Source organism: Alexandromys fortis, unplaced genomic scaffold (assembly GCF_014885135.2).
Source record: "Alexandromys fortis isolate MF-2015 unplaced genomic scaffold, M_Fortis_MF-2015_v1.1 scaffold_145, whole genome shotgun sequence".
Classification (NCBI taxonomy): Eukaryota; Metazoa; Chordata; class Mammalia; order Rodentia; family Cricetidae; genus Alexandromys; species Alexandromys fortis.
This window is the reverse complement of record NW_026068049.1, coordinates 194,595-207,694: the sequence shown is the minus strand read 5'-3', so window position 1 is coordinate 207,694 and position 13,100 is coordinate 194,595. Positions and strand designations below refer to the sequence as shown.

Below are 13,100 nucleotides of genomic sequence, written 5' to 3'. Positions count from 1 at the left end.
TTTCTTGACCAAAGTGGAGATGCTTTGATCTGACATATGACGTCACTACGATATGTCACCAGAGGGCCAAAGCAACAGGACCATGGACAGAAACTAAAACCATGAGCCAAACCTGGAATGACAGAGGCTTGTGATGATCCAAGCATGTGGGAGCTTGAGTCAGGAGGATGGAGAATTTCAGGCTAGCTTGGGCTACATAAGGCAGTAGCAGTGGTGTTCAATCTTAAAAAAAAATACTATAAAGCCACGAGCCAAAAGGTTATAAGCCCACCCAGAACTCAACTGTATCGCCTGTCCACCTTGGTCATGCCCAAGTCACTGTTCTCTGGAACCTTCTCCAGCTCTCTAGTACAGGCCGCTCTTGGAATGGGAGGAAGTTGGCAGCCCGGTTTGCCGTTTCCAGTACTCATGGGCTCACCTGTGCACGCGGTGATTTTAAATGAAAGAAACCGGAGACAAACAAAGGGTCTTGTTAGAAAGGCTGTCTTTCAAAACTCAACATACCCCATAAGCCTTTGAAAGGTAAGAGGCAGAGCTGGGGTCTCTGTGGTGTTCCTGGGTTTGAATGGCAACTCCCCTCGCCCCACCCAAACCCAGCCGCCACCGCCTGCCCTCCCTCCCGACTCAGGGCTCCAGATACTCTCGTCCTACCCCACCCCAAAGTCTCCTGAAACCTCCGAGTCCTATACCCACTTCCCTAGGTTGCGGGGGGGGGGGGTGCCCTTGATCTACCCTTGGATGACTCCATGGAGTTTATGGCCCAGATGAACGCACCAACTGGCAACGGAACTGCCGAATGCCAAGGATGCAAAGGGAAAGCAAGGGCTCCTACCACCGCCTGCAAGGCTCGGTCCTGAGTTGCCAGGACAACCTGCCACTTCCTGCCGGCTGGCGCGCTAGTCCTGATGGGCCTCTCTCCCAGAACCTGGTGCTCTGGCCTGGGTTGAAGATGGGGTCTCAGGCGTGAAGAAGCTCAGGATTTTGTTTTAGCTTGTGGCTCTTTTCCAAGCAGCTGCCCACTGCCACTCCTGTAACCTCCAGTGGCCGTGAACGATGCCTCTCACAAAGCTTGCAGATGCAGGTTTAGAATTGGCCCTGATTAGGCAGAACTCACCCACCATTTAGGGAGCCTTTTTCTGGGCCAGGCTCCCTGTTGGATGCTTCAACAGCCAGCTGCGTTTTTCAAAATAGGAAACTGACTCTGAGCAAGGCTCATTCAAGGTCACCCAGAAAATGGATTCACTCCCAAGTTTCACCCTTACTAACTTATTACTCTTTCCATGGTATAGACTGAAATGTATCTTTCCAACCCTTTCCCTAGTAAATCTTGCATGGAAAATTGTTGGGTTTTGTATTTTTTTTTCTCCAACTCAAGCTTAGTCTCTAAATTTATATCGATACTTAGTTTCTCCTATGGTTAAGTGGGAAAAAATACAAATGTTTTAATTAATATAAATACTCATATTTGTGTGTGTTGTATTCATGTGCATGCACATACGCGTGTAAGGCACACTAGCCTAGGCACACGTGCATGCAGGGGCCAGAGGTCAATGTCATGTGTCATCCTCCATTGCTCTCCACCTTAGTTTTTCTCTTTTTTAATACTTATTTAAATATTATGCATACAATATTCTGTCTGTGTGCATGTCTGCAGGCCAGAAGAGGGCACCAGACCCCATTACAGATGGTTGTGAGCCACCATGTGGTTGCTGGGAATTGAACTCAGGACCTTTGGAAGAGAAAGCAATGCTCTTAACCTCTAAGTCATCTCTCCAGCCCCCTTTTTAAAAAAATTATTTATTATGTATAGTCTCTGCCTGTGTGTGTGCCTAGAGGTCAGAAGAGGGCACCACATCTTGTTATAGATGGTTGTGAGCCATCATGTGGTTGCTGGGAATTGAACTCAGGACCTCTGGAAGAGCAGCCAGTGCTCTTAACCTCTGAGCCATCTCTCCAGCCCTCCACCTTATTTTTTGAAACAGGGCTTTTCATTGAGCTGGAGCTCACTCACGGTTACAGCTGGGCTGGCCAGGAGTCCCAAGTCTCTACCTATTTTTGCTCCACCAACTTATAAACCCAGCATATGGCTCTTAGTGGTCACTGTGGATCTGAACTCAGGCCCTCACGCCTGAGCAGAGAGCACCTTACCCACTGAACCAACTCCACAGAGTGGTTTCATTTTTAATAATTGTAAATAATTATTGATTGTAAAAGAAACGAGACTGGAAATCTTGATGCTGAGCCAGCTGAAATTTGCTTAGATGGGAGAGGTGCTCTCCAGACCACGCCCCTAATCGAGGAGCTATCCAGTAGTTCATAGGGGCTGGGGTTATGAAAAAGACTGAAGGGCCACCTGTGGGGTCAATATGGTTGAGTAGAGTCAGTTTCACAGGAGTGGGTTTTAATAAATGTTAGCATTTAATAAAATGTTAGAACTCCTAGCAGGGTCCCCAACAAGGTCAAGGGCGTGAGACAGATTAGAAGATCTCCCTGGGGCCGCAGCAAAGCATGATTATAGTACAGTTAATCACAGCAGAAGGACTTTTCACGTTAATGGTAAGTCTCTATTGTAAGCATCCCTTTTGGGGGCCAGGGTAGCTTGATTCTTGTTTTTTTGTTGTTGTTGTTGTTTTTTTTTTCGAGACAGGATTTCTCCGTAGCTTTTTTTTTAATATTTATTTATTATGTATACAGCATTCCTTCCATGTATGTCTACAGGCCGGAAGAGGGCACCAGACCCCATTACAGATGGTTGTGAGCCACCATATGGTTGCTGGGAATTGAACTCAGGACCTTTGGAAGAACAGTCAGTGCTCTTAACCTCTGAGCCATCTCTCCAGCCCTCTCCATAGCTTTTTGGTTCCTGTCCTGGAACTAGCTCTTGTAGACCAGGTTGATTCTTGTTTTAATGTGACAGGGTCTCACTATGTAGCCCCAGTTAGCCTGGAACTTGCAATGTAGACCAGACTGGCCTCAAACTCAGGCTTGCCTGCCCCCGCCTCTGTGTCCCGAGTGCTGAGCTGAAATAGTTTGTCTCCCCACTGACAGGTGTTGGCTCTCTCCCAGGAGCCCAGACTGCTTAATAGGGCTGCTATCCATCCACAGTCAGGCGGGCTGCCCTTCTGCTGGCAGCAGCCACTGACACGCCAAGGTCTTAAGGAAGCTACACAGCTACCCAGCAGCTACCGCAGTTGCTGCTGAAGCTCTCTGGCTCTTGGAGGTGCAGCCCCACCCATGACAGCTTCAAACAGCTTGCATGGAACTCATTGTCAGCAAAAGCTCTGGGAAAAGCTAAATGATCCTGCCTCTCCCACCCAGACCAGAAGATAAACACTTCACCAGCAGCCCAGCAGAACACTTGTAGCCAATGAGAGCATAGCCCTTGATGTGCCTGAGAGTTGGCTGTGATTGGTGCAAACATCCTGTTTCTGGCTGTGTAAGCTCAGTGAACAGCTCCCTTTGGGAACAGATAGGTAGGAGACACTCTTCTGCTCTGCCTCTTGGGGCTGCAATGGTAAACCCAATACAAAGGCTTCTCTCAGGTGATCTTTTCTTATGTGTGTACATGTGTGTGTGTGCATTTGTGTGTGTGTGTAGGCACATGCATATGCTCATACATGTATACATGTGTTGATTTCATTGGTTAATAAAGAAACTGCCTTGGCCCTTTAATAGGACAGAAAATTAGGTAGGCGGAGTAGACAGAACAGAATCCTGGGAGAAAGAAGCCAAGTCAGGCAGATGCCATAGCTCTCCTCTCGAAGATGGACGCAGGTTAAGATCCTTCCTGGTAAGACACCACCTCATGGTGCTACACAGATTATTAGAAATGGGTTAATCAAGATGTGAAAATTAGCTAGTAAGAGGCTAGAGTTTATGGGCCAAGCAGTGTTTAAAAGAAAACAGTTTGTGTGTTGTTATTTCCGGGGCTAAGCTAGCTGTGTGGGATCCAGGCGGGAACATAGCCTTCTGCTCCGTACAACACATGTGGAGACGGTGGTCAATCACAAGTGCTTTCTTCAGTCACTCTCAACCTTATTTTCTCTTGTTTTTGCTTTTTCCAGACAGGATTTCTCTGTAGCTTTGGAGCCTGTCCTAGAACTCACTCTGTAGACCAGGCTGGCCTTGAACTCATGAGATTCGCCTGCCTCTGCCTCCTGAGTGTGTGCCACCACTGCCCATCTTTCCACTTTATTTTTTTGATAGAGGGTCTCCCACTGAATAGTTTACCTATTCAGCTAGATTATCTGGCCAGCAAAACCCAAGGATCCATTCATCTCTGCCTCCCTAGTGCTGGGATTACAGGCACATTTCTCCAAGCTTTTTGAGGTGGGTTCTGAGGATCAGCCTCAGGCTTGTGAGCTCCTCGCACACGGAGCCATCTCTCTAGGCCTTCTCGCCTCCTGCCTTAGCAGAGTGAACTCATCCAGTGACTGAGAGAAGATAGACTAGGATGGCTACGCAGGCAGCAGTGGAGACAGCAGCAATAAATCAAGAAGAAAGGCTGGAGAGTTCCAGAGAGCTTCCAAGCCTTAAGAGTCACGTTTCCAGAGAGCTGGGGAGAGCTAAGATTCCAGCTTCCTAACACAACGCGCATGGCACGGGTTGCTGCGTGAGTAAGGGCCCCAGAACCTGAGACCTGTAAAAGGACGGTAACCCTAGGAGGTGCCATCCGCCGCTGCTCCTGCCATTTGCTACCCTCCTACCAGAAGCGGAGGGTTCCGAAAACTGCTGAGTTCTGACCCACCGATGCTAAACTTAAGCCTCCAGCCTGAGAGCTGGGAGTCTCTAGCTTCTAAAGGACTTAGAACTCTAAACCTCTGGGGCTTGGGCACTCCGCTCCGTCTGCCACTCCTAGAAGATACTGTCCCCAACATTCTGTGATTCCTACAGGGCTCCTGCCATCTGATAAGGGACAGAGAGGAACTGACTTAAGCCTGCGTCCTTGCCCTTCACTCTTTGGGGCCTAGTTTCCTCAGTCCAGTGACCTGAAGTTTGGCTCCAGGCAGGAAAGCATGAGCTGCGGACCACGTGTACAGCTGCAGACCCTGGACGGGGACAGCCGCTGCTGATCTTTTGTTTCCGCACACCTCCTGCAAGCCCGCAGATGAGAGAAGCCGGGGCAGCAGTAAGAATTAGGTGTCTGGGGATAAGAGAAAGCCGGCAGCCTAGCCGGGGAGAAAGGTATCAGATAAACCCTTTCTCTTCTCTTGCAGGTCTTGGCAAACAGGAAGTGATGCTGTGAAAAGAAGCCTGAGTCGGGCGTCATCTGACTGCTGAGGAGTCGCATGCATTGGTAAGAAGCCCCTGTGTTTGTTCCGGCCCAAGAGCTGCAAGCTAAATCGGGGGTTGGAGGCACAGCTGCACTCCCAAAACCCCTACACTGAGGAAGCCTTTCTTCCTCAATGTCAGAAAAAGGTCACCCACTGCAAATCATCACTGTGCCCGTTTGTACCACCAGTGTCCATCAGAGGGCAGTATAAACCCAGGCATGGAGAAGAAGCGGCCAGCTCCGCTACCACAGCCGGAAGGCTGAGCCGTCGCGGAGGGGGGAGGAGGCACGGGCTGGGAGGGGTATCTCAGTAGACTGGAGCTGAGAAATCAGAGATGAACGACCACTGACACAGTCTGCTGAACCTTCAGAGGCACGCTGTTACAGAAAGGGGGTGAGAGAGTATGGCTGCCCCCAGATCCAGCCTCCAGACATTATCTCCAGATTTACTGCCAACTCAGGTCAGGACACATAATCCCATACCTTATATGTTCCAAGAACAGTTCTCAGAGCAGAGTCCCAAAGGTGTTTTATTACACAGTCTTGGGAGCTGGTGTGATGGTTCAGGCAGTAAGGTGCATACTCCCTATGCATAAGGACCCGAGTTCAATTCCCAGGACCCATGTAAAAGAGCCAGACCTTTATCTTCTCACTTGAGAGTCAGACAGGGATGGGGACACAGTGGGGTGGCCAGTCCAGTTAGTACCTGAACATTAGAATTCATCGTCCTTGCTCGTTTTTGCAGTGAGCCTGGGTCGTTGCTTCAGTCCCACACAGTCCCAGGCCTTCACATGTGTGCTCTCTGCAATGAGGGGTCCACTCGTCATCTGGGTACCAACCAGGCCATCGTCACTCCCCTTACTGACTGACAGCTGCCCAGGAGAGAGCTGAGATGGTGAGAGTTCCCAGAAGTGCCAAGGGAGAGAGGGAGGAAGGGAGGGAGTGATAGAGAGAGAGAGAAAGGGGAAGTACCTTTTCTCTAGAATTTCAGGGTAATGTAAATCAAAACCCAAGTTGATAAAGCGTATTTATTTTTACTAAAGCATATTAAAATGTGTTCAAAGTGTAAAGCAGATCAGGATATGCTCTCAGACAAGTAGAGTGTCTATGCTCTTTTGGATAGGTAGAGAGAGGGGTGAAGTGGGTGGGGTTGCTATGAAGGATTTTTTTTTCGAGACAGGGTTTCTCTGTAGTTTTGGAGCCTGTCCTGGAACTAGCTCTTGTAGACAAGGCTGACCTCGAACTCACAAAGATCTGCCTGCCTCTGCCTCCCAAGTGCTGGGACTAAAAGCGTGAGCCACCACCATCCGGCTGCTATGGAGTTCCTTGAATACTAGGATTTACCCAATAGGGAACAGAAAGTCCCTCTTGTGCCATCAGAGAAACGACCAACAAACAAGGAAACCTGTGCACATCATAGTCCTCCCTCTGCCCCTCTGAAGCTACTCCCCGCAGCCTGGAAGACTGACTGACCTATATGGATTGTACATCTCCAACCCCAGCTCCCACAGAGGCAAGGAGAGAAGAAGAGGGAAGAAAATTTGGGGTACTTCTTCCCCCAGCCCCCCTTATCTGTCTTGTCCATGCCCCCTCCTTGAGGCCACAGTTTCTATCAGAGGCTCTGTCCCCACAGAAAGAGAAAGATAGATAGATAGATAGATAGATAGATAGATAGATAGATAGATAGATAGATGATAGATATGTGGATAGATAAATAATAAATAGATAGATAATAGATAGTAGATAGATGATAGATGATAGATAGATAGATAGATAGATAGATAGATAGATAGATAGATGAAAGATAGGTATTATGTAGGTAGGTAGGTAGGTAGGTAGGTGATAGAGAGAGATTTATTGACCAAACTGGGCAGTGATGGTGTACACCTTTAATCCCAGCACTTGGGAGGCAGAGGCTCTATGAGCTCAATGCCAGCCTGGTCTACAGAGTGAGTTTCAGGACAGTCAAGGCTACACAGAGGAAACCCTGTCTCAAAAAAACAAAAAAGGAAAAAGGAAAAAGAAATCAACTCCATATGGGAGATATGCCCATCATCCTTTTATGAAGTAAATTGGTGCTGCCAGGAGCAGACGTGTCATGAAAAGCCCTATGTTAATAAAACATCTTAAGTGTCATTTTATAAGTCTCTGAAGTGTTTGTTAAAGATGATTAACTATTAACCTGTATTTATTTATTATCCCAAATAGTTTTCAAGGATTAAAACTTTACAATACATTTTTAAATGAGCTGTATAAGTACAATCTCTTAAACAAGAATGGAAACATATATACAGTATAACAAAATAACCTTAAATTTGTATCAACACTCAAAAATCCATACCAATGTAAAATATTCGAGACTAGTGGTTATCCAAAAGTAGACTCAACAATCCACCCTTTTATCTCATCATTTCTATATTATAGCTCCTTTCCCTGCAGAAAGAGACCCTTGAGTCTAAACTCCTTTGTTTAGCTTTCTCCCTGACTATGACCAGCAACCATTTGTAACCAACCCCCTAAATGATTACAAATGTCCATAACCCACAGAACTTCCAAAACCACCCATCCCATCTCTTGGGATGCGGGTATTGTGTTCTCTAGACTGCTTCCTGTTGTCTGGGGGTGCTGGAATCTTTGGGGAACCCTGAGAAAATTAGGACAATGGTCAAGACCTGGCTAGACTATCTGCGAGGCTGGACCATCTCAGACAGCAGCCGTGGAGCTATTCCGAATGCAGAACTCTGAGGAAACTGCAGCAGAGGCATCTGAGAGGCTGGATCACCTGGGCCACCCGTTTTCATTGGTGTCTGGTCCCCTTGCTCTGAAAACACATCAACTTTCAAAGGTAACATACATGTCTGCATTAGCATAAGCATGGACTGTGCATTGTACTCAGTCCAGTCCAAGATGATTTGTTCTGTGTTTGAGCAGGGAAAACATATGTTGTAGCTTTTCTAGGTTTATTGCTTTATGTCTGCAGCCAGGACTTTCAGGGGGTCTCCCCCGATCAAATCTGATCTCTGTCACCTCCAATGAATCCACAGCCTTTAGTTTCCTGTGGAAACAAAAGCATAACCTCTTCCTCAAAGTAATATTTTTTACTTCAATTTTGAAGTTAAGACATGTTAAAAATATGTGGGTTGGTTTAATTTAGTAGTTTTCATAATCCAGTGTGCCTCAGCAACTATTTTTCACTCAACAGCAATCAAAAAATTAAAGTTAATACAACACCACACAGGATACAGACTTCTCGTGCATTTCCCATCTCTACGTGCCTTTTCCTTTTTATATTGGTTTATTTTCTCTTTAAAGATTTTATGCTATTATTTATAAACTATTTTCTCTATGTCTGACTATAACCACTTTCTTTTCTTTTTTTAAGCCTACACACATTTTTTGAAACCTTTTAGAGGTTTTTTTTTCCCCATCTGAATCTGTCTTTACTACATATCTGTAACCTTTTCTGTCTGTATAAGTGAGACTTAAACCATCATGCAGCTTAGCTTAGCACCCGGCGCTGGCAGTTGGCTCTGGCCCACGGTGCTGACAGCTGGCTCCGGCCCACAGCAGTGGCCAGTAGCCACATCTCTGTGGCTGCTGAGAACCAGACCACCTGAGAGACTGCAGGACTAAAAGCTATACCTGGCTCTTTGTCCAGAATTTTTTGTTTGTTTGTTTTTCAAGACAGGGTTTTTCTGTAGCTTTGGAGCCTATCCTGGAACTAGTTCTTGTAGACCAGGCTGGCCTCGAACTCACAGAGATCCACCTGCCTCTGTCTCCCAAGGGCTGGGATTAAAGGTGTGTGCCATCACCGCCCAGCCAGAATTTTTTTATTTTTTACTTTATTTTTTTGCTTTCTCAGTTCCTATGTTTGGAAATTCAAGCTCCCATATCGGATGCCATTTGTAGTTAGACTTTTTCATTGGAACCATCAGTTCCCCAATAATGACACGGAGACTTTTTATTAATTATGAAAGCTTAGCTGATAGTTTAGGCTTGTTTCTAACTGGTTCTTATAACTTAAATCAACCCATTTCTATTCATTTGCTTTCTGCCTCACGGCTCTATTGCTTCATCTCCATTCTGCCCCTCCTACTTGCTCTCTGCATCCCCTGGCATCTATCTCCCTTTCTTCTTCCCAGTGTCCTCTCTACCCCCAAAATCCTGCATAGCTATTGGCCATTCAGCTTTTTATTAAACCAATCAAAGTGACATATCTTCACAGTATACAAAAAGATTATGCCACAAAAGAGTAGGGGTTTTTAAAGGCAAAACAAAACAAAACAAAAAACCACATCCTGGTATCTCACTAAGCAGCTTCAAGGGGAGGTTGCACAAACAAGCAGTTTAACATAAGCTAAGATAAGTTAGACGGGGCATCTTGACCTCATGCTCCTAGAACAGGGCTGGGTGATTTTCCACGGGGCTTCCCATCAAGGAGATCAAATCCTAGTTAAACCTAGTATGGCCTCTGAAAGAAGATAAGATGTAGAGACCTTTGTCAAGATGGAGGGACCTTTGTCAAGATGGAGGAACCTTTGCCAAGATGGAGGGACCTTTGCCAAGATGGAGGGACCTTTGTCAAGATGGAGGGACCTTTGTCAAGATGGAGGGACCTTTGTCAAGATGGAGGGACCTTTCTCAGCCTACCACACTGACATCATGTCTTCCCCTGCCATGGCAGATGAAATCCCTTCAGCCTGTCTCTAAAATAAATCCCTCCTCTTTAAAAGTCACTTCTTGTCAGATATTTGGCCACAGCAAAGAGAAAAGTTCCTAATCCAGCCCTTTTGCCTCTCTGATGACCTTAGTAGAGTTGACTTTACAAAGGAGGTGAGGAACATTCCTTCTTGGGACAGGTGGGCTTCTGCACCCAGACTCTGAGAAAAAGTGCAAAGTGGTTTGGACAGGGACCTCAGTGTAGGATAGCCTCAACCTAAAACCTAAAGAGTGCAAAGCTCAAGAGAGGGGGAGAAGCAACACACTAGTGCAAAGGCATCAGCCCAGCTAAAACTGCTCCAGCCCAGGCTGTGACCTTCGAGGCCGCAGACACCAGTGCAGTGGAGTGGTCACCCGGAAAGAGCGTAAGAGACTGTGCCCACAGCCCACGCTGGTGGTCGGATGGAATGGCCTGCCGAGCTCTGTGGGCCAATCCCAGGGCCAACTCCACCTTCTGTTACACACACGTAAGAGTAGACAGTTTTCCCTGAGAACAAGACGCTGAGGGAACAAAATGAGGCTGCTCTGATGAGTCCAGACTACACTGCAGCCCATTACATTTGACGTTTGTTTATGTCTAATGTCTAAGCAGAGAAAAACGCAGCATCTCCTCCTCTCTGTTATCTTTAAGGAGAAATCTGGACCATCATAGGAATCAGACTTCTCCTCTTTCGAAAGCTCCAATATTGGCAGTGCTGGTCAAAGACACCAGACAGGTGCCGTGTTCACAAATGACGGTGTCCTGTCCCTGCTGCTTAGCCCTTGCAGGAGCTGCAGCATTAGCCACCACTTCCTGTTTGCTTCACACACCAACACCGACTTCACTTACCCTCTCACTTCTGGCTCCTGTCGTTTGTTCTGTGTATTAGTCAGCTCTGACCACAATGATGTTGCATAACAAATATTCCCAAACTCAACTGCCTACAACAGCAAGCAAAAAAAAATTCCCATTCCTGAGACTGGAGATAGTGAAGACCAATGGGCTAACGGCAGCCTGGATGCTGGGTGCAGCTCAGATTTCAGGATTGCTCCCTGTATTTGTTCACTCTCCTGGAAACATCAGCCGCCCAAGAAAGGGTGTACTCATATCAGAGGGCAAGGGCAGGAGGTGAGCGAAACAGAATGCCTAGTGATTCAACTTTCTGAAAATGTCACTTCCCTCTAGGCTGTTGTTACTCAGAGTCACATGAGAAGAGACCAAGTTGGGGAGTTGAGAACATAAATCCCATCTGAGACAGGGCAGAAAGAAGAAAAATAAGGGGCTATGGGAAAGGGAAAGGAGTCTAGCTGAAGCCTCTCGCAGGCTGGGAATCAACTCCAACAACATTTGCTGTGACATAGAGACAGTGTGTCTTCATTTTTTAATCAGTTCATTCTATGTGCAAGTGCATGTGTGTGCCTGCACTCATAAGAGTCCGAAGAGGGCACCAGATCCCCTGGCACTGGAGTTACAGGCAATTGTGGGCCATTTCTCAACCCCCATCCCCATATGAATACTTGGAACAGAACTCCTGTCCCCTGGAAGAGCACTAAGCACTTAGAACCACTGAGCCATGGTGACAGAGGAGGCCCCTCTCTAAGCTGTGAATGTGTTTTATTACCGTTGGTTAATAAAGAACCTGCTTTGGCCTATGGCAGGGCAGAATAGAGCTATCCAGGAAACTGAGAGAGAGAGAGAGAGAGAGAGAGAGAGAGAGAGAGAGAGAGAAGGCAGAGTCAGAGGGATGCTAGCAGCCACTGGAGGAGGAAGAGGCCAGAGTATTACTGGTAAGTCACGGGGCACATGGTGATACACAGATTCTTATAAATGGGTTAATTTATATGTAGAGCAAGCCAGTAAGAAGCATAAGCCATCAGCCAAACAGCTTGTAATTAATATCAAGTCTCAGAGTGATTATTCAGGAACTGGAGGGTGAGAGAAAAACTTCCAGTTACAATCCACCTTTTCAGTCATAGGAACTTTTTGTTGTTTTATGTTTGTTTGTTTGTTTTATTTTTTGAGACAGGGTTTTCTCTGTGTAGCCCTGGCTGTCCTGGAACTCGCTCTGTAGACCAGGTTAGCCTCGAACTCAGAGCTCCACCTGCCTCTGCCTCCCGAGTGCTGGGATTAAAGGAATTGCCACCATACCTGGTATGACAGTATTTTTTTAAGAATGTATAAATAACCATAAATCAGAAGCAAAGCCTGAGTGAATATGGTCTCAAGTATGGCCTCCCTCCTTAGCAGAGTTCTCTGGGTATCCCACAAACAAGGCTGTCAGTTTTTGAGCAGAGTGAAGACATGCTCGGTTTCCGCATCTCTACCGAGCCTGTTGCCTTATCCATCACTCCGCCAGGAGCCATACTGTGTACACAGACGCCTTAATAACCCTCTGGAGATAATAACTGCAAACTCACCAGAGCTGTGGCTGTTGTTATTGTGAAGACAACGGCGCATGACACTTCTTCAAGAAGCCCAGCCCAGCCTCTCAGGGCTCCCCACTCTTTCTCCAAGCTCCTCTTTCTATTAAGCCCTGTTTTTAAAGGTCTTTCAATAAACACCAATCCTGATTCGTATTGGCTCACCTTGAAATTCTTTTTGGTAAAGGGTCCAGCTTTCCCTGAGTGAAGGACTCTACAGGACAAAGGAGCTCCTCAGGCTGCTGGGGGCAACCGTGTGGGGCAGTATCTGTCCCCATGGCTACTGCACATCTACAAACAGGAGAAAAATGCAAAGGTCAAGTGACGCAGGAACAGTTGTTCAGCTCTCACAGTAACAAGTTAACAGTGGTAGTCCAGTGAGATTTCCCTTCTCAGCAGTGCACCCCAAGACAGTCTGGGTGAACAGGTTCTTGTCAGTGTGCAAAGAGAAGAGCCTCCCCCTCTTCTGCTTTCTCCGACTCCCAGGAAGGAACTTAGGGTCCACAGTCATGACTGCTGCATGGCTCCCTCTGCAGGGTTTTGGGGTCATAAGTGCTTCAGAGCCAGCATCGTCAAGACTCCTGTGCCCTGGAACAGACAGGAACACATTCTCCCCATACACTTAGGTCTTCTCAGAGTTTATTCCGCTTCTTCCTCTTCCAGGAAAGCCTCAAACCAGATGTGCCCCATCATCTACATGAAGAAATGA

The 13,100-nt window shown here is 46.9% G+C and overlaps 1 protein-coding gene across 2 annotated transcripts in view; it reads right to left on the bottom strand.

Annotated features, from left to right (window-relative positions):
- The window catches only part of Spats1 (spermatogenesis associated serine rich 1), a 33,194-nt gene extending 32,446 nt beyond the window's left edge, over positions 1 to 748 (bottom strand). For both annotated transcript variants that reach the window (XM_050119326.1, XM_050119327.1), the window contains exon 1: positions 733 to 748. In XM_050119326.1, coding sequence (XP_049975283.1) covers positions 733 to 748 — 16 coding nt within the window. The remainder of the gene's footprint in view (positions 1 to 732) is intronic.
- Between the last annotated feature and the right edge of the window lie 12,352 nt (positions 749 to 13,100).